This window comes from Oratosquilla oratoria, chromosome 23 (assembly GCF_046742065.1).
Source record: "Oratosquilla oratoria isolate Oo_2021 chromosome 23, ASM4674206v1, whole genome shotgun sequence".
Classification (NCBI taxonomy): Eukaryota; Metazoa; Arthropoda; class Malacostraca; order Stomatopoda; family Squillidae; genus Oratosquilla; species Oratosquilla oratoria.
Window position 1 is genome coordinate 39695844 of NC_134799.1, and position 22962 is coordinate 39718805.

General features: G+C 38.6%; 1 protein-coding gene across 4 annotated transcripts in view; it reads right to left on the minus strand.

Moving 5' to 3' along the window:
- LOC143038084 (oxysterol-binding protein-related protein 1-like) overlaps positions 1-22962 on the minus strand; it is a 511761-nt gene that overhangs the window by 477349 nt on the left and 11450 nt on the right. For 2 of the 4 annotated variants that reach the window (XM_076207015.1, XM_076207014.1), the window contains 2 exons: positions 22729-22900; positions 11891-12051 (listed from right to left, as the gene is read on the minus strand). In XM_076207015.1, the coding sequence (XP_076063130.1) occupies positions 11891-12051; positions 22729-22855 (288 nt within the window). In that variant the 5' untranslated portion in view covers positions 22856-22900. The remainder of the gene's footprint in view (positions 1-11890; positions 12052-22728; positions 22901-22962) is intronic. The other 2 variants (XM_076207017.1, XM_076207016.1) reach the window with 1 other exon arrangement.

Consider the following 22962-nt stretch of genomic DNA (forward strand, 5'->3'; position numbering starts at 1 on the left):
AAGACTAATTCATTCAACAGCAAAGCAGTCAGTACTAACAATCAACTATCTCTGTTTGCAGGAAAGTGTTGGCTATTTAAATTTCTGGAATGATTTCAACAACATGATGGATGTCACTTAAATGTGGTTGGAGTAACCTGACTCACAAGACTTTTTAGTAATTAAGTTTCTATTTTCAGATAAAAGATGCCTGTCAGGATATACCAGCAGTGAGAGCATAATGTTTCCCAATAGCAAAACAACAACTATTCATGATCATTTTCAAATCAAAGCATGCTATATAAATTCACAATGTTTAGTGAATAAATGTTGAGACCTTGAAGCTCTTGCAGAAATGGAAAAGTACCACATTGTTGTTGTCACAGAATCATGGATAAACATGTAAATCAGGGACTTTCTAGCAGAATTCCACTTACCAGAATACTCCCTCTTTAGTTACAAAAGAGAAAATAGGAATATTGGTAGTTTTGATATACATCATGCTAGCATATCATCTAATGCAGCTATCAATAACATTAATATAATTTATGTACAACTCCAGAGCAGACATCACAAAATTGTGGTTAAATTACTTTACAGACCACCTAATCAAACTACAGAAACTGATAAAAGTTTACATGATCAAATAGATGAAATATGCTGTTCACCTGAAACCATAATTTTTGGCCAATTTAATTTGCCTTTGTCTCCATTGAGAGTTGTCTTTTGCAGACACAACCCTGTGAGTAAGATCATCATCAGGGAAACTGATGTTCACAAATTATGCTGATAAATGGCCTAAACTAAGTCCATGGTTTGATACAAAGTCATTCCAGTGATACCCCATGATTCTCCAAAGGCACATAGTACCAAAGACATTGAGATACCTCTTCAAGTCAGCATTCAGTGTCCATGTCTTACAGCTATACAGTAAGACAGGCAGCATTAGTGACTTGAAGATTCAAATCTTAGTCCTCCTGCACAAATAACAACAATGGCATATACTCTGGTTAAGAGAGCCCATAACACCATGGGCAATGCCAATCTTTTAAATTACAGCCTGACATGACCCACCACTGTTAGCACTACACTTCCAAGGGTATGTAAAGTTTTTCAAGACCTCAATGTCCTCGCCACATGCTTGGGCAGACTGAACTGTTCATCCAGTAAGCCCCTAAACTCTTGAACCTTGTCTTGGTCCAGGAGATCTCAAGTCCAAGAGGTCTCACCTCCCTATGCAGTGACTAAAGGACTGTGACCAGGACCTCCAACAACTCCACAAATAAGACAGCATCATCAAGAAACACAAGGTCAGTGACCTTGGTGTTGCCAATAGATGCTCCATATCAACATTAATCAACAGCTCTGCCCAATACCCAGTCCATGCAAGTGTTGAAAAGTGTTGGGGTGAGGACACACCTTTACCTCTCTCCTGAATTAACAGGAAAGAAGCTAGACTCACTTCCTCCATACTTTACAGCACTCTCTGTTTCAGAGTACAAGCCAGACATCAAGTCAATAATCATTGCAGGACACCTACAGATCTGTTGAAAATCCCACAGCACTCCACAATGCAGAGTTAAATGACTTCTTGAGATCAACATAAGTTGCAAAGAAACCCTTGTTGAAACACATCAGCACTCCACAAAAATATGAAGCACTAGAATCTTATTAGTTGTTGACTTACCTGACATGAACCCAGACTGTTCAGGCCTCTGAAACTTTAGCAGATGTGAATAAATCCATATCAGCAATAGATGGGAAAGCACCTAACCTGGCACACTGAGCAGTGCAATGCCATAGCAGTTGCTGCAGTCCTGCCAGTCCCCTTTCCCATTTAAGATAGGAACAACCAGAAACTTTTTCCAGTAGGGAATGGTGCCAGACAAGACAGTACCACATGCAACCCACAGATCATGTTCTCACATCTGGCTTTTAGCAACTCCACACTGATGATGCAGGTGCCAGCTACCTTTCAACTTACTCACAGCCTTTTTGACTTCTGTCAGAGGGGGTGGAAATTTGTCTATTGGTGGATCAGGAACTGCCACCTGAACACCATCAAGGGCTGTCTGCTTGGAGGGTCACCCATAAGTAACTTTTCAAAGTACTCAGCTAACGGGCTGCACATACTACTGGACATGACCAGTGAATACACAATGACTTAATGGTTAAAAGAGAATACCAGATATAGAAATAACAAAGAACTGTTAAGACTAGATTTAATATTTACGTCAGAGCCTGAAATTGTGGATAAAATGGACAAGACACCAACTGGGAAGTGACCACATACTACTTGTGCTCAAACTAAAAGAGGAAATATATTTGGGAAGAAATGAGAAACACAGAAATAGAAGACTGATGTATAACAAACCAGGTTTTGGGAAACTTAGGAAATTCTTTCAAAAAACAAGTTGGGAAAACTTCTTTAATGAAGAAACACAGGTGAAAGAGAAATGGACAATATTAAAAGAAATCTATATTGGAGTAGATAAATATGTACCAAAACAAAAACAGGAAATAGTGTACATTAAGTGCTGGTATAACAAAAAAATATAGTGAGGCAAAAGATAGGAGGCAAAGCTTGGGAAAGATGAAAAAAAAAAAAAAAAAAGGAAAGTGGCAAATACTGGTGTGTGTATGTATGTATATATGTATGTATATATATATATATATATATATATATATATATATATATATATATACAGGTAAACGTCGACTTACGATGGCCGCGACTTACGATTGTTCGACTTTACGATGACGACGACGACGACGATATGATAATTTAACCCCTTCCATACGGTGCCGCACACGTAGGCGTCATGAGGAGCAAGTGGATTCGCGACGCTGTCATATCGGCGTCTTGATTATATTTATTGTAGTCGCCCCTGTGTTTTTACATTCTCTCAAATGATTCATTCTCTGTGGTTTTCAAAATTCGCGGGTGAAAGAGAGAACGATCGATATAAGCGGTGACTATATTTTATGATGCGAGTATTATTACGTCACGTCGTACGGCTGGCATTGGCTGCTGCCCGCGAGATTTAAGTTCCGTACTGAAAATACATATTATAGTGTTTGAATATGGTAAAAAGGATAAAAATAATTAAATAAACTACTGTACATGTTTAATAGGCTATATTCAGTATCTCTGGTGGTTAATATACAGGTAGGCTAGGTACAGTGACCACGGAACAGAGTGGGGATCGACTTACGATGAGATCGTCTTACGATGGCTCTATCGAAACCTAATGCCATCGTAAGTCGACGTTTACCTGTATATATAAACTACAGAAATGAATATGTAAAAATATGCAGGGAAGAAAAAAGAAACAATGAAAAAGACAATAGACAAATGTAAAGATCAACCTAAATTACTCTATGGATATGTAAATGGTAAACTAAAAAATAAACTGGAAATAGTGAAACTACATCAAGGGAATATAGAATACACACAATTGGGATGAAGGAAGGGGAGAAAGATTCCCCCCAATGAAAGAAATAATTGTGACACAGAAAAATAAAGGTCCAAATAATGAACACTGATGTCACAAAATCACACAGCCTGGATGGAATTGCAAACTGGATACTAAAAGAATGTATAGATGAACTAACAGACAAAATATGCAAGATAATAGATTGCTCACTCAAAGAAGGAAAGATATCACAAGACTGGAAAAATGCCAATATCATGCCATGCCAAAGGAGACAAGACCCAACAAACTATAGACCAGTCTGCCTTACAAGTACAATGGCTAAAATTTGTAAAAAAGTCATCAAAAGTAGATAGACTAAACATCTGGAGGAAAACAATAAACTAAATCTGAAACAATTCAGTTTTAGACAAGGAAGATCATGTGCCACAAATTTAATCTGTTTCTACATACATACATAGATCAAAGGCTTTTTTTGCCTTACAAGGCATAAAAACCATTCCCACCCATTCCATCCCTAATACACTCCATTCCCCTCCACCCTCTCTCTTATCTTGGCACCTCCTGGATGACAGGTAATCCCTGTTTCTATTCAAAGTAAATAGATATGGTGCAAGAAGGGATGGATGGGCAGACTATGCTTTCCTGGACTTACAAAAGGCATATAATAAAGTACCACACAAAAAACTATTAAGAAAACTCAAAACCATAGGTGTAAACAGAAAATTATTGAAATGGATGGAAGATTTCTTGCATGGCAGAAAAATGAGAGTGGTGTTCAGAGATAAAATCTCTACTTGGGAAGAAATGATAAGTGGAGTCCCACAGGGTTCAGTACTGGCTCCAATAATGTTTGCTATATATGTAAATGACATGGATGAAGGTGTAGAATGTTACATGAACTTCTTTGCAGATGATGCAAAACTACTAAAGAAAGTATGGAAAAAGATTGTGAATTGCTACAGAGAGACCTGGACAAGGTCTGGGAATAGAGTCAAAAGTGGGAAGTCAACTTCAACATGAAAAAATGTAGTATAATGGAATTTGCAAAAATTAAAAAGAGAATATCAAGACAATATAAAATAGGTGCAAAGGAAGTAAAGAAAGTTAGTTCCAAAAAGGACCTGGGAGTAATTTACCTAGTTGTATTTACCTAGTTGTATTTTGCGGGAAGGGGAGCTATGCTCGTGATGTCCCGCCTTTGTATCTTGCAGTGTCTAGTTTGTTTTTAAATTCATGAATGTTTTTTGCACATACTATTTCATTGTCCAGTTTGTTCCAAGTGTCCAAAACTCTATGAGGAAAACTGTTTTTCTTCAGTTCTCTTCTATAGCTATGTTTTTTTATTTTCTTTCCATGTCCCCTTGTGTTTCTTTTGTCCCAGTTAAGTAAGTTCTCTCTATCGAGTACCTCTGTGCCTCTCATGATTCTGTAGATGGTCAATAGGTCACCTCTCTCTCTTCTTTGCTCCAGTGTCGGTAACTCCAGTTTAGCCAATCTCTCCTCGTATGATAGGTTTGCAGGTGCCATTTTTGTAGCTGCTCTTTGGATTCTTTCTATTTTCTTTATATTCTTTTTGGTACTGGGGGACCACAATGTCGCCGCATACTCTAATCTAGGCCTTATCAATGTAACCAATATTTTTTTTATCATGTCTTCGTCCAAGTATGTAAACGCCACTTTTATTGATCTTAGCAAGTTGTAAGTCTCCCCGACAATTTTGTTAATCTGTATATCATAGGACAAGTCGTTCGTGATAATTACTCCCAAATCTTTTTCGGATCCTACTTTCTTTACTTCTTTGGTTCCAATTGTATATTTTCCTGATATTCTGTTTTTGCTTTTTCCAAACTCCATTATGCTACACTTCTTAGTATTAAAGTCCACTTCCCATTTCTGACTCCAGTTCCATACCCTATTTAGGTCTTCTTGCAGTGCTTCACAGTCCTCCTCAGTTTCTATTTTCCTTAGCAGTTTGGCGTCATCGGCAAAGAAGCTCATGTAGCAGTTCACGTCCTCGTCCATGTCATTCATATAGATAGCAAACATTATTGGTGCCAGCACAGATCCTTGCGGTACTCCACTGATCACCTCTTTCCAATCTGAATATTTTTCTCTGAGCACTACTCTCATCTTTCTACCGGTCAGAAAGTCCTCTATCCATTTTAGTAGGTTTCCTTGTATTCCTCCTGTGTGTTCCAGTTTTTTTAGTAGTTTTCTGTGTGGTACTTTGTCAAAGGCTTTTTGCAAGTCTAGGAATGCACAATCAGCCCATCCATTTCTTTCTTGCACTATGTCTATTAGTCTTGAGTAAAAGCATATTATGTTTGTGGAGCATGATCTTCCTTGTCTGAATCCGAATTGTCTTGGGTTTAATATGTCATTGTCTTCCAGATGTTTTACCCATCTATTCTTGATTATTTTCTCACAAATTTTGGCTATGGTGCTTGTTAGTGATACTGGCCTATAGTTGGTGGGTTCTTCTTTGTTTCCTCCTTTGTGTATTGGTACAATGTTAGCGTTTTTCCAGTCCTCGGGTATCTTTCCTTCTTTGAGTGAGCTGTTTATTAAGATGTGTATTTTGTCTGTTAGTTCTTCTTTGCACTCCTTTAGAATCCAATTTGCAATACCATCCGGGCCATGTGATTTTCTGACATCCAGCCTTGATAGATGTTCTGATATTTCTTTTAGTGATGCTGTAAACTCATTCATGAGGGGAGATTTCTTGTTTTTATCTATGTCACAATTTGGTATTTTCTCTCTGGTGAAAACAGATTTAAAGTGATTGTTCATGACTTCGGCCATCTCTAAATCTTCTGTGTATTCTATGTTTCCCTGGCATAGTTTCACCAATTATCACCAAAGACATGTCCCCAGGCAAGCAGATAAACAAAATAGTTGGAGAAACCTACAATTCACTAGGATCAATAAAGGTGTCTTTTAATTACTTGGATGAGATAACGGTAAAAAATTACTAGTCACACTGATAAGACCAAGATTGGAGTATCCTGCAACACTATGGACACCCAGTACAAAAAAGAATATAAGGAAAATAGAAAGAATCCAAAGAGCAATGACAAAGATGGCCCAACACTTTCAAAATTTACATACGAGCAAAGATTGTCTAAATTGGAACTATCAACCCAGGAACAAAGAAGAGAAAGAGGTGATCTATTGGCCATCTATAGAATCATGAAAGGCATGGAAGTCTTTGACAGAGAAGACTTTTTAAAGTGGGATAGAAGAAAAACAAGGGGACATGAAAAGAAACTCAAAAAGGATAGTTATAGAAGAGATCTGGGGGAAAAAAAAAAAAATAAAAAAAAAAATAAAAAAAAAAAAATCCAGAGTGGTGGATGTCTGGAACAAATTGGACAAAACAGTAGTGTGTGCAAACACCATACAAGAATTTAAGAAGAAACTAGATGTTGCAAGATACAAAGACATGTCACTACGAGCATAGCTCCTCTTCCTGTATAATACTAGGTAAATACACCACACCTGACACTGGTTCACCATCAGCCATTTGGATTGTGCTCCTCTGGGTTATATATTTGGAGCAGAGTTTTTTCAGGGTTCGGTGAGCAGGTCTGAGGTAATTAGCATTAAAATGGTCTTCAACACCCTCAGTGATTCCCCTGGTGTACCTCTCCTTATCCATTCTCATGAGAACTCTAGTCTGCTATTTCTGAGTCTTGTATTTCTCCAGGTCCCCAGCTATTCTGGCAGTGCAGCTTAACTCTATAATCTCCAGTGTCTCCAACAATGCCACACCACTCCTCAACTTTGGGCCCTCTCCAATCCACTCCTTGGCAGCTCTCAGAGTTTCATATTCAAAAATGCCCCACAGTTCTTCAGGATCCTCAAGAGATTGCTACTACATACTTTTGGGCATGTACATCATCCCTGAGTTTCTCCAGATGAAACCCAGGTAGGTTACAACTCAAGATTCTCCTGGTTTTGGTACACAGTCTCAGTGTTGTGACCACAAGTCTATGATTGGTCCCAAAGAATTTAGCACTTTGATAAACCCTACAGTTCTGTAGGATTTTCCAGTGAGTGCTAACAAGTATGTGATCGATCTCCTTAGCCACTCCTCCAACATTACTATGTCTATCAGTGTAACTCATCTCTGGAATCAGGAACCATCAATCCTTTGCCTTCTAGACTTCGCAAAGTTCAGGAGGTGAGAACTGTTGATGTTCCTAGTTCCTGAGCCATAGGGTCCAATACATACTTCATAGCCAGCTCTGTCTGTGCCAGTAACTGCAGTGAATACACCCAAAACAATAAGTGTGTCTCGAGGTCAGCACTAGTCAACTGCAGATACTTGGCATAGAACATCTCTTCAAGGTTATATACTTCAATGGGAGCATACACTGCAAAAAGAGAGATAAAGCCCAAGGTATCCTTCAGCCTCACCAGCATCATACGCTCATCAACTGGAGTGATCTTTATAGTGGCATGCTGTAGTTAGTAAGATATGCCTATAGCTACTTCTGTGCAGTGGGTCCCATCAGTTCAGCCTGACAAGAAATAGGTGTAAACCCCATTACTGATCTCACCATTGCATGGTCTTTTCACCTCTGAGAGAGCCACTGTATCCAATCTAAGCTTCCTGAGCTTCACCAATAAAAAGGTTAGTTCTGGGAGAGAGAATGTTTCAGATGCTAATATGGAAACCCCACTGGTGGCTCACCCCAGGCCTGGTTTGATGTGTTGGTACCTCATTTGCAACACCCTAGCACCCTGTACAGCAGGTTTGGTAATTTTGATGGGGACAAGTTGCAAACCCATCCTTACCATATGGTTGCTATGGACATATGCCTGTGATTTGCTCTCCCAAGACCCCACCCACCACTGAGCCCATCAAAGGCAGACCAGGATTTAAGTATACACATCAACCCAATAGTACCAGAGGTCATGGGAAAGTATATGCACCTACCACCTTGACACTAAGAGGGGGTTCACACGGTCTAACGGTTTGTTGAACGTGGTTTGACAGACACGTGCTTAAAGTGATGTGTGAATGTGTGAATGGGGTACTTGGTTGTCAAACACGTTCGTTAAACCCCAAATGTTCACACATCACTTTAAACACATGTTTGTCTGTTAGACCGTGTAAACCCCCTCTAAGGGATAACAGCCATGGACCATGTGATGTCAGCCTAGGTGGTAGTTGTTTGACTCAGGGTGTGCCTGACCCACAGATTCAAGTCAGTCAGCCCTGCCAATATGCCTAAGCCAAGAGGGGCTATCCATCCTGGCCTGAATGGAGGACCAATGAGGCATGTTGCTCCAGGCTCTGCAAGGAGGCCACATACAACAAACATGTAGATTAGTGACTCATAATGGGGAACATTCCTACAAGAAGTCAAAGCAAAAGAGGGTCTGGGAGGATGCAACCACCACATAGAATACAAAGAGCACCTCATTCTATAATACCTGACACTAACTACCCTATACAACAACACATTATTTCTTCCTTGAGTGATTCATGGGCCCACCCAGTTGCCATTGCTGGTTACTTGGGAGCTGTGGGCCTCCAACAAGAGAGACCTGGGTCAATGGACTGACTCCATCAAAAGGTATCTGCTAATGAACCATACATGTTGCAATTTTAATAATGTAAGGGGAAAAGGTCTTTCTGGTGTGTATATATATATATATATATGTATTTACTTAGTTTTATTAACCTAGTTGTATTTTATGGTAGGAGAGGTATGCTCGTAGTGACCCGTAGTTGTATCTTTCCGCATCCAGTTCTTTCTTAAAATCATGTATAGTTTTAACACTCACTGTTTCCTCTTTCAATTTGTTCCATGTATCTATTACTCTGTATGGAAAGCTGCTTTTTTCAGATCTCTTCAGTAACTGTCTTTCTTAAGTTTCTTTTCATGTCCTCTAGTATTTCTTCTGTCCCATTTTAGTAGGTCATCCCTATCAAGGACTTCCATCCCTTTCATAATTCTGTAGATGGTTATCAAATCACCTCTTTCTCTTCTTTGTTCTAGAGTTGAGAAGTTTAGTTTGTTCAATCTTTGTTCATATGTCAACTTGCAAAGTGTTGGTGCCACCTTTGTTATTGCTCTTTGAATTCTTTCTAGTTTATGTTTTTTTTGTACTAGGTGTCCATAGAGTCGCTGCATATTCCAATTTTGGTCTTACCAGTGTAACTAGTATCTTCATTATTATTTCCTTATCCATGTAGCCAAAGGCCACTTTCATTGATCTTATTAAGTTGTAAGTTTCTCCAACTATTTTGTTTACCTGTTTGTCTGGTGTCATGTCGTTTGAGATAATTACTCTTAGGTCCCTTTCTGAGTTTACTTTTGTAACTTCCTTTGTATCAATTTTGTATTAACCCGATATTTTATTTTTGCCTTTTCCAAATTCCATTATACTACATTTCTTAATGTTATAATTCACTTTGTTCTTTATACTCCATTTCCAGACTTTGTCCAGGTCTTCTTGAAAAGATTTGCAATCTTCTTCTGTACTTACTCTCTTCAATAGTTTCACATCATCTGCAAAGAAGTTCATATAACATTCCACGCCTCCATCCATGTCATTTATATAAACAGCAAACATTATCAGAGCCAATACAGAGCCTTGGGGGACTGCTTATCATATCAATTTGAGTTCTTTTCTCTAAGTACCACCCTCATTTCTCTTCCATTCAAGAATTCTTTCATCCATTCCAATAATTTTCCTTGTATTCCACCTATTGTTTCAATTTTTCTAAGTAGCTTTTTGTGTGGTACTTTGTCAAAGCTTTTTCTAAGTCCAAGAAGGCACAGTCTGCCCAACCATCTCTTTCTTGTATTATTTCTATTAATTTTGAGTAAAAGTATATTAAGTTTGTAGTACATGATCTTCCACTTCTAAATCTAAATTGCTAGGGGTTTAGTATGTTGTTCTCTTCCAAGTGTTCAATCCATTTATTTCTAATAACTATTTTGCATCTTTTTGCAATTGTGCTTGTAAGGGATACAAGTCTATAGTTTGTTGGATTTTCTTTATCTCCTCCCTTGTATATTGGTACAATATTTGCATTTTTGCAATCTTGTGGTACTTTTTCTTCTTTGAGTGAAAAATCAATTATCTTGTGTATTTTATCTGTAAGTTCATCCATACATTCTTTCAATATCCAGTTCACTATTCCGTTGGGCCCATATGACTTTCTGATGTCAAGGTTTTTTATTTGGTCCCTTATTTCTTTCTGTGTCACCGTTATTTCTTTCATTTTGGGGGATCCTTCTTGCTGTCCCTCATCCAACATTTGTGAGCTTTCAACTGTAAATACAGACCTAAAGTGTCTGGTCATTACTTCCGCATGCATTTATATCTGTATGTATTCACCTAATTGTATTAATTGACCTAATTATAGTATACAGAAAAGGAGCAACGCTCATTGGACCCTCTTTCCTACTCTCCAATTTATCATACCTAGCCTCAAATTCATGTAGAGTTCCAAACATCATATTTCGATTTGAATTCATGCATTGTTCCACCTTGGGCTATGTCACCTTCTTAGATGTCCTAAGCATTATGTACAGTGAGACCTCTCATTAACGGATGTTAATTAGCTGTGTTTGCAGTTTTTTGTCGGTGTTTTTGGTGCTGTTGTTTAGTGCATGCAATCACTATGCCACCCAAAAACCACTCCAAAACACCGAAAACACAGCTAATTAACGTCTGTTAATAAGAGGTCTCACTGTATGTAATTACCTAACTATAGTGTATAGGAAAGGAGAAATGCTCACTGGGTCCTATCTCCTATTCACTAATTTTTTATTATACCTAGCCTTAAATTCATGTACAGTTTCAAATTAATCTATATCCTTGACTTCCAATTATCATATTTAGATTTGAACTCATGTATTGTTTGGACTTGGGCTATATCACCTTCTAAGCTATGTATGTCTGTATGTATTTTAGTTGTATTTACCTAGTTGTATTATACAGGAAGGGGAGCTATGCTCATAGTGACCCATCTTTGTATTTTTCAGCATCTAGTTTGTTCTTAAATTCTTGTATGGTTTTTGCACACACTATCGTTTTGTCCAATTTGTTCCAAATATCCACCACTCTGTGTGGAAAACTATATATATATATTTTTCAGATCTCTTCTATAACTACCCTTTTTGAGTTTCTTTTCATGTCCTCTTGTTTTTCTTTTATCACACTTTAATAAGTCTTCTCTGTCAAAGACTTCCATGCTTTTCATAATTCTGTAAATGGTCAATAGATCTCTTTCTCTTCTTTGTTCGAGAATTGGTAGTTCCAGTTTAGACAATCTTTGTTTATATATATATATGTAAACTGTTTCATTACTTAACCAAAACATAGCACCATCAAAATTTCATTGTGCATCTAAATTCAACAAATTCTATTTTTTTTACTTTTCTGCAACTATCTTCTTCCTTCCCCTTTGGACTTGAACTTAAATAAAAACAGCTCAACTTTTTTCCTACCTCTCTGTTTGTGAGAGCAGCTTTATGTAGTGGAGTATCACCATTATCATTGAGAACATCAATGTCAGCCCCACACTGAAGCAGAACCTCAACACACTGCCGATGGCCAAAGTAGCTCGATAAGTGCAATGGTGTCCAGCCCTGGTTACTTTTTGCCTTTCCTGAAATACATATTCTTATATGAATTATTTTCATTAGTATTATATATTACTGTAACAATTATTTGATTCATTTAACTTTTCACATTTTTTTTTGTTATCTTTTCTTACAGCATTAAACAAAACAATTACTTTTCAAATATGCAAAACTCATTGGTACACTTTAACCACTCTAGCACAGGATCCTGCTCTTAAACTGAACAAAGATTGCCTGGTGTTAACCAAATTAAAATCTACAAAAGGCTTAATAAAATCATCTTGCATTAAGCACAATCAAATCTATACAAGGATTTGACTGGGTCAACGAGATTAAGGTTTCTGTAAGCACATTAGTTTTCCAGTTAATGGGTAGACCCCAAGTATATAATAACAAGAGTAATCTCAAGTTTCACTGACTGGAAACCTACAGCATCTAGTAATGATCCTTGGGCCCTCCCAGAAACATCTGCAGGAAGAAACATTGGACTGCTGTCTGTGCTGTATTAGCATGGGACCATTTCTCTGTCACCAGTTTGTAGTAGTAGTAGTAGTAGGAGGGGAACAGTTACTGGTTATTAGCTGTCCTTATGTAAAAGAATGAAGGCAATGCAGGTGAAGATGAGAGATTTTGGGGCATTGTCTGCAGGGGTGTCAATCTCTCTTAGAGCTGATTCTTGTTGACATTCATCAGTGGGCACACCTCAAATAAAAAGGTTGCATAATAATTGAAAACCTTTTCTGTTTTGGGTTTCTACTTTGACTCAAAAACTATCCAGCATTAGGCATAATGATATCTCTGAAGTCATAATTTCATACATACATACATATACCAATGACTTTTTCCCCCTTACAAGGGAGGTGGCCAAAGTCAAAGTCATAAATCCACTCCCATCCATTTCATCCTCACACACTCCACTCCCATACACCACCCCTCCCTCTCTTTTTTCTTGGCTCCTCCTAGATGAGAGGTCATCTCTGCATCTTGCTCACTGCCCTGGGCCATAAGCAATGCAGCAAGACAGAGTACATCCACAGCAAGGCCACTTCATTTAATTGGCAACCCCCCACATCCATCCTGTCATGAAGAAAAGGAGAAGACAGGGAGAATTCCTTTTGGGCTGCGTCAAAATATAACGAAGACACTTTTTCTAATTTTGGTAAGTATGAAAGAAGAAATCTGGGTTGAATCTTAGACAAGGAAAGGGAGATGAGTATTAATAGTATATTGTGGGAGAAAGAATTTATAGAATTAAGGAAAGAGATTGTGAATTTAAAGAAAGCCCTTTTTGAAGCTAACAATGAGATATGTGAACTAAAGAAAATAAATTCTGAACTAAATAATGACCTAAAGGCATTAAAAAAGATCTAATAGAGGTAAAATGTGAAAATGAAAATATGAAAATCAATTATACTACCATTAGTAAGAACTTACACCACCCAGCACTTCTAAGCTACCAGAAGAGGCTGGATGACCGCATTGTGAACAGCTGCCCAGGATGTAACACTTCACCCCATACCATACAACACATAATGGAAGACTGCATTATACACAATCATGCACGCAAACAACACAACATACGCTCTATAAAGGATTTGTGGGAAAACCCAGTTTCGGCTATGGCATTCCTTGGGGAGACGGGACTGCTCGGGCAGACAGTCTAGGGAACGACAACAACTTAAAAAAAAATGAAAACAGAAAAAACGAAGAAATTGCTTTTAAAGAAATAGTACATCAACAGATGCTGGAAAATGTAAAGGACACAATTATTCAAGTAATCATAGAAAAAGCAAATTGGGTCAGAGACACAGTGGATGGGAAAAAGTGTATTGTGGTACATGGATTAAAGGAAAAACATGGTCTGGTGAGGTACATGAGAGGAAAAGCAGAAAATAGCAATAACAATTCTAAAAGACATACAAGATGGTGACCAAGAAGTAATGAAATATATAGAAGTGTATAGAATGGGACAATATTCTAAAGAAAGAAATTAACTTCTAAAGGTAAAACCAAGATCACAAATGGTAGTAGAAGGCATATTAGCAAAGAGTGAACATTACAACAATATATGAATAAAAAGAGAAATGAATGTTGAGGAGAAAGAGATATGACACTAAGAGGTGGAGATAAAAAAAAAAAAAAAAAAAAAAAAGAGAGAGAGAATGGAGACTGAAAGCAAGGAGTTCTATTGGAGGGTCTTAGACATGAGGCTGAGAAAATGGTACATCAAGGTAAGCATAACAAAAGAAACAGAAAACAGGATGGAGAAAGAAAAAAAATAAAAGTGGCCTATACTAACATACCTATTAAACTTAGGATTGAATGAACTAAATAATTACCTGTCAGATGAAAAACCAGACATAATGGAAATTGTAGAGACAAAACTAAGGGGTCCACTACCACTTAATAGTGTTGGACATGAGTTATACAGTTATTGGATTAAAAACAGAAACAAGAAACAGGGTGGAGGAATTATGTTCTTGGCCAACAAAAACTTAAAGACGAAGGTTACTGAGGGTAAAAACAGTGTGGAAATGATCATGATAAAAGTTGAGAACAGCAACATGAAAAGTAGAAAGTTTATGGTGATCAATGTGCCCTCAAAAACGGGCTCTTGGAAAGAGGGCAAGCATTAAAAAATGTTAGATGATACAAGGCATTCATTAAATGAGATACTGAAGGATGGAGGTAACCTGGTACTTATGGGAGATTTTAACTGCAAAGAAATCTGTTGGGAAGAGATGACAGTGAAAGGCAGAGAGGATCTATGGGGAAATGTATTATTTGACATGACCATAGAACATACAATGACACAATAGGTAAATGAAAATACCAGATACAAAAGTAATGAAGAACTGTTGACACTAGATTTAATATTTACAACAGAACCTGAAATTGTGGATAAAATTGAATACAAGACACCACTTAGAAAGAGTGACCACATACTAATAGAGAGTGAACTAATGGAAGCTATATGGAGAGAAATTACAAAGGATTACAAAGGCGGAGCATGCCGACAGGAGACCTTTTGATCCATATCTAGGTCGGATGCAAAAAAAAAAGAAAAGAAAAAAGAAAAAAATCATAATAATAAATAAAAACTATAATAATGTAAATAACAAATAAAATACATAAATAAATGCATAGGTATAGCTGAATAACAAACAAACAGGTAAATAGTAAATGATAATAAATTGACATATAACTAATAATAAATGAAAATCAGACAGACAAATTATAACAAAACAAAAACAAATAATATAACATAAATTATAATCATTACAGCATCTTACTTAGGTATTTATCTAAATGATTCTTAAAGCTTCGAACTGAACTACATTGCACTACCTGTGCAGGAAGTTTATTCCATTCATTAACTACATGGTTGGCAAAGTTGTTTCTACCTACTTCCAAATTGAATCTATTTCCGGACAGTTTGAGACCATTGTTTCTTGTCTGATTCTCATTCAATGTGAAAATTTTGTCACTTTTGATGTTGTCAATTCCCTTTAAAATCTTAAAGACCTGTATCAAGTCACCTCTGAGTCTACGCTTTTTTAGGGAAAACAGATTCATGTGCTTAAGTCGATTTTCGTATGACTTAAGTCGATTTTCGTATGACAAATATAGAAAAAGAAAATTGATGTACAACAAAATGGACTTTGGGAAACTTAAGAAATTCTTTCAAAATGCAAATTGGGAAGAATTTTAAATTGAAGAGACAAAAGTGGAAGAGAAATGGACAAACTTAATGGAAACCTATATTGAAGGAGTGATTAACTATGTACCAAGACAGAAACAAAAGGTGTACATTAAATGCTGGTTCAACAGAAGATGCAGTGAGGTGAAAGATAGAGGAGATTAGCTAGGAAAAGATGGAGAAAAGAAAGAAAAAAACTAAAAAATACCAAATATATACAAAACTATAGAAATGAATATGTAAAAGTGTGCAGAGAGGAAAAAAGAAACTACAAAAATGACATCATAGAAAAATGTAAAGATCAACTCAAACTATTCTATAGATATATGAATTGTAAACTTGAAAATAAACAGAAAATGGTGAAACTATGCCATGGAAATACAGAATACACAAAAGATCTAGAAATGGCAGAAGTCATGAACAATCACTTCAAGTCAGTTTTCACAATGAAAAAATATAGCACTGGAACAAAGGAAGTGAAGTGCGATCTCCCCCCATGAGGGAAATAACAATAACACAAAGAAATAATGGAGCAATTAATGAACCTTGACGTTAGGAAATCGCATGGTCTGGATGGAATTACAAATTGGATACTAAAAGAATGCAAAGAAGAACTAATGAACAAAATATACAACATACTAAGTTGCTCACTCAAAGAAGGAAAAATACTGAAAGCCTGGAAAAATGCCAACATTGTACCAATATATAAATGAGGAAACAAAGAAGAACCAACTAATTACAGACCAATCTCCCTTACAAGCACTGTAGCCAAAATTTGTGAGAAAACTATCAAGAATAGATAGGTAAAGGACCTGGAAGAAAACAATATAATAAACTTGAGACAATTTGGATTCTGACAGGGAAGATCATGTGCTACAAATTTAATCTGTTTTTACCCAAGACTAAAAGATATAATACAAGAAAGGGATGAATGGGCTGATTGTGTTTTCCTAGACTTACACAAAGCCTACGACAAAGTACCACACAAAAAATTATTTAAAAAATTGGAAAACATAGGAGGGATACAAGGTAACCTACTAAACTGGATGGAGGATGTCCTGCATGGTAGAAAAATAAGAGTAGTACTCAGAGAAAAGTGTTCAGGTTGGGGGGAGGTGATTAGTGGAGTTCCACAGGTATCAGTTTTGGCAATAATATTTTTTGCTATTTATGTGAATGACATGGATGAAGATGTGGAATGTTACATGAGCTTCTTTGCAGATGATGCTAATTGTTGAGGAGAGTGAAAACCGAAACAGATTAAGAATCACTATAGACCTAATCAAGGTTTGGAAATGGAGTCAGAAATGGGAAGTAGACTTCAACATTAAGAAATGTAGCATAATGGAGTTCAGAAAAAGTAAAAAAATAATATTATGACAATATACAATTGGAACAAAGATAGTGAAGAAAGTGGGATCTCAAAAAGACCTGGGAGAAATTATCTCAAATGACTTGTCTCCTGATAAAAAAATAAACAAAATCGTTGGAGAATCCTACAACTTATAAAAGTGGCTTTTACCTATTTAGACGAAGAAATGGTTAAAAAAAATATTAGTCGTAATAATAAGGCCTAGACTGGAGTATGCTGTGACACTATGGTCACCCAGTACCAAAAAGAATATAAAGAAAATTGAAAGAATCCAGAGAGCAACCATGAAAATGGCCCCAGTACTTTCAAACCTGTCATATGAGGAGAGACGGGCTAAATTGAAATTACCGACTTTGGAACAAAGAAGAGAGAGAGGCAACCAACTGACCATCTACAGAATCATGAAAGGCACCCCCTTGATAGAGAGGACTTACTAGATTGGGACAAGAGAAACACAAAAGGACATGAAGAGAATCTCAAAAAGTATAGTTATAGAAGAGACCTAAAAAAAAAAAAAAAAGCAGTTTTCCACACAGAGTGGTAGACATCTGGAACAAACTGGACAAAACAATAGTATGTACAAAAACCATACATGAATTTAAGAGCAAACTAGACACTGTGAGATATAAAGACGGGACACCATGAGCATAGCTCCCCTTCCTGTAAGATATAACTAGGTAAATACATACTCCCTCACCCCCATCGCCCACCCACTCCCTTCCATGCATCACAGCATCATCCATACACAATCATTCTCCACTCACCCCTATCTTCTGTCTTCTCCCTTCCTTCCTCAACAGACATCCCACTGTTTTCCAATGCCCCTTTTACCCAATCCATTCATTTCATCCTTGGTTGCCCCCTCAGGTTCATTCCATCCACCTCTATCATCAACACTATTTTTTACTAATTTTTCCTCACTCATTCTTATGTGTCCAAACCATCCCAATACTCTTTCATCAACCCTATCTCCCAACTCCCTTTCCACCCCTCACTCTCCACCTCACCTCCTCATTTCTCACTTTATCCAGCCTGGTAACCCTTACCATACTTCTCAGATATTTCATCTCATACACATTTAACCTTTTCTCTCTTCCTCTCTTATGTTCCATGTTTCTGTTCCCTACAGTGCTGTCAGCACAATCACCCCTTCTTATAATCTCCACTTAGTATCCACTCCCAAATGTTTATTTCTCATTACATTTTTTAATCCCCCAAGGCATTTACTTGCTTCTCTCTTATAATTTCTCTCTCAACTTCAACTGTACTTCCTCCACCTTTTCATGTATAAAAAAAAAAAAAGGCAACCAATAACTGCTCCCCTCCTTCTACTACTATAAGCCAGTGACTCAAAAATTGTCCCACACCTATATAATATAGACAATAGTCCAAAGTTTCTTCCCAGAGAGGGTTTAAAGATCATCCTCTGTGAGGCTGTGGGCTTCCAGTCATTGTAACTCAAGGTAGCCACTATTATTATTAATACACAAACACACAATTACAAAAGATGAGAATGTTTTTTCAAATATAGTCCCTTTTTAGTCTAGAGTTGCTTGTGATATATACATACATATACCAAGGCTTTTTCCCCCTTCCAAAGGAGGTAGCCAAAAAGGGAAAGGCATAAAAACACTCCCACCCATTTCATCCCTACATACACTCCACACCCCTCCCACCCTCCCTCTCATCTGAGCACCTCCTGGATGACGGGTCATCCCTGCACCCTGCCCACCGCCCTGGGTCAGAAGCAGTGTCGCAAGACACAGCACATCCACAGCAAGGCCGCTCCATCCAATCGGCGACCCCCCCTCTCCGTCCCCCCTTGAATATAAGGAGAGGACGGGGAGAAATCCCTTCGGGCTGCGTCAAAATTTACTCACACACACCACCCCCACCCCCCAGCCCATTCCTCCTCATGCAATCACATCATCCATATACAACCATTCTCCACTCACCTCTGTCTTCCGTCCTCTCCCTTCCTTCCTCAACAGACATTCCCCTCTTCCCCAAAGCCCCCTTCACCCCATCCATCCACCTCATCCTAGGACGTCCCCTCATGTTCACTCCCTCCACATCTGCCTTCCATACCTCTTTTACTAGTCTTTCTTCACTCATTCTTTCCATGTGTCCAAACCATCCTAATATTCTTTCATCAACCCTATCTCCCAAATCCTTTTTCACCCCTGTTCTCCTCCTCACCTCCTCATTTCTCACTCTATCCAGCCTAGTAACCCCCACCATACTTCTCAGACACCTCATCTCAAACACATTCAAACTCCTTCTCTCTTCTTCTCTTATGTTCCATGTTTCTGCCCCATACAGTGCTGTTGGCACAATCACTCCTTCATACAGTCTCCTCTTCGCATCCATTCCCAAATGTCTATTCCTCATTACACTCTTTAATCCACCAAGGCATTTACTCGCTTCTCTCAATCTACATTCTACCTCCACCTTTTCCTGCTACACTTGCACCCAAGTATCTAAAACTATCCACTTCCTCCAGTCGCTCTCCCTTAATGTTCACTTCCAGTCTACTACCACTTTCACCCCTTGTACATCTCATCACCTTACTTTTACCTACATTTATCTTTAGCTTTCTTCTATCACATACTCTCCCAAACTCTGCCACCAGCTTCCTCAATCCCTCCTCTGATCCTGCCACAAGCGCAGTGTCGTCCGCAAACAACAGCTGGCTCACCTCCCACTTTTCTCCATTTTCTTTAACCATCTCCAATCCCTGACCCACTACCCTAGCATTCACCTCTCGCACCACCCCATCCATGTATAAGTTGAACAGCCAGGGCGACATAACGCATCCTTGACGAAGTCCCACCTTTACTTCAAACCACTCACTCTCTCCATTTCTAATCCTGACACAAGCTCTACTACTCTCATAAAAACTCTTGACAGCTCCTAGAAGCTTTCCTCCTATCCCATAAATCTGCATAACCTCCCACAGTGCCTTTCTGTCTACCCTATCATAAGCCTTTTCCAGATCCATAAAAGCCCAAAAAACATCCTTCCCCTTTCCTATAGCTTTCTCACATATCTGTCTTACCACAAAAATCTGATCTACACAACCTCTACCTGTCCTAAATCCACACTGTTCCTCACCAATTACTCCTTCTGTTCCTCTCCTAATCCTCTCAATTAAGATCCTCCCATAAGTCTTCCCTACTACACTTAACAGGCTAATCCCTCTGAAACTACTACATTCACACTTGTCCCCTTTTCCCTTGTAAAGAGGAACTATACAGGCACTTCTCCAGTCCTCCGGTACTCCACCCTCTCTCCAGCAAACATTAAATAACCTCACCAACCAGTCCACCATCACTGAATCTCCCTTTTTCAGACATTCTGCATGGCATCCATCCAGACCAGGTGCCTTACCTGCTTTCATCATCTTTACAACTGCCTTCACCTTATCCTTCCTTATTTCTCCTCCATTCTCCTCACTCATCACTCTCATTTTCTTCGCATTTCCCACTGCAGCTATCTTTCCTTCCCTATCCTCCTTCACATTTAGCAACTCCCTAAAATATTCTGCCCATCTTCCCCTTACTGCCATCTCTTCCATTATCATCTCTCCATCTGTACCTTTTACCTTTTCTTCTCTACTTGATTCGCCTCCTCTTCCTCTCTTAATTTCTTTCCAAAACATCTTTTTATTACTTTCAAAATTTTCTGTCATACTCCTACCCCATTTCACATCTGCTCTCCTCTTTGCCTCCTTTACCTTGTGCTTTACTTCTCTTTTCTTTTCTTTGTACGTCTCATATGACTCCCCCGTCCTCTTTTGTAACCAATCTGTGAATGCTCGCTTCTTCTCTTCTACAACCTTCTTTGTTTCCTCATCCCACCATTCACTACCCTTCCTTCTATTTCCCCCTGTCCTTCTTGTTCCACACACCATCCTTGCACACTTTAAGACTCCCTCCTTGAACCATCCCCATTCCTCCTCCACACCCATCTCTGCTCCATCCTTTACTCCCTCCCACTCCTCCTTCAGCTTCTTTTCGTACTCCTTCTCCTTTTCCTTTTCATTCAAGGAGTTCACTCTAAGAACCTCCCTACCTTTTGTCCCTTTCCTCTTTCTCCATCTATCCTCCACTCTCAGCTTACCTTCCACCAAAAAATGATCTGATATTCCCCCACCCTCTCCCCTTAGCACATGTACATCCTTAACTCTTCCTATCATAATCCTATTTACCACTACATAATCCATTAGCGCTCTATCTACCACCCTTCCCTCCACCACCCTCTCCCATGTGTACTTATGCTTGACTTTCTTCCGAAACACTGTATTTGCTATCATCAACTCTCTTTCTAGACACATTTCCACCATCAACTCTCCACTACGATTCTTTCCTGGAACTCCACACTTTTCAACCACTCCATCGATTGGACCATTTCCCACCCTAGCATTAAGGTCTCCCAGTACTATTACATTGACATTTCTTCCTAAACCCTCTATACATTCATTTAAATCTATCCAAAAGGCCTCCCTTTCTTCTACGCTCTTCTCACTGCCAGGCCCATATGCACTTACAAAGACCCACATCTCCTTTCCCAGTTTCACCTTCATCCACATTATCCTTGAGGAAACCTCCTTCCACTCCACTACCTGTTTACCTATCTCCTCACTTACTAGAATAGCCACCCCTTCCCTCCCTCGCCCTCTCTTCACTCCTGATAACCTCCCACTTACACTCCCAAACTTACACTCACCCTTCCCTTTCAACTTAGTTTCACTCAAAGCCAACACATCCATCTTTCTTCTCACAAACATACTACCTATCTCTTCCCTTTTACTCTCATCTGTACCACATCCACGCACATTAAAAGACCCAAACCTTAGGGTGCTGGCCCGAGGCCCTCCAGCACCCCTTATGCCTTCACTTTTCTTTTTAGGATGTGTGCCCCGTGGGGCTACAGGGAGAAGGATGCCTAGTCCCTCTCCCCGTCCCTTTCTTCTCGCCTCTTACGATCCAAGTGGGATACTTGGTGGCAGTATTCTTTTCCCCCACCACAGGGAATTTCCCCATCACAGAAAGAGAATACTCAGAGAAATGGTACAGGACAGCAACAAGGGGTTGGGGGACAGCATAACGGAGGGACAGTCGTAGTATAAAAGTGTCATCATTTCTCTATGAACAGAATTTCTTCTATCATAGACAAAATGATGTGTGGCTCTGGTCCGTAGGGGCGCCCCATATAGACCCTAAAGTATCGACTGCATGCTAATTTGCCACAAAAACAAGCAGCCAATACCCCAGACGGGGATATATACAGGATCAATTTAATAACAAAGCAGGATTCTGTCCTTTAACGCATGAGTTGGTTAATAACAATATGTAACCTGCCCACCTCCTCCCTACACACCCTCAAATCCTTTGAATACAATTTCCACTACACCCAGCAATTCTCCCACTGCCCTTCATACTTCCAACACCTTCCACAGGGTATTTCTATCCACAATCATATCTTTTCTGATCAATTATCCCACAGTAATGTCTCCCGAGTTCAACTGATCCTGTATCCCACTTTTTCCAGCTTGACAGAAAAGGACATGTATTCAATATAGACCACTTTTATTTCTATGTATATTTAAATAAGAATGTGTCAACATACCTTTACAGTTGACATCAAGTGCAACTTTGCCTTCATCCCGTGCTTGCAGAAGCTCAAGGACAGTTTTGTGGTCACCATTCCTGGCACTACGAAGCAACAAATCTTCAAATTGTTCTATGTCACCCATGGTAGAGGAATATGATGTTATCAGTTTCAAAACTGCATAACTTCCCTGAAATGTAAAAAAAAAAAATTATGATTTGTTTACAAACATTTAACCATACAGGTAGTTTG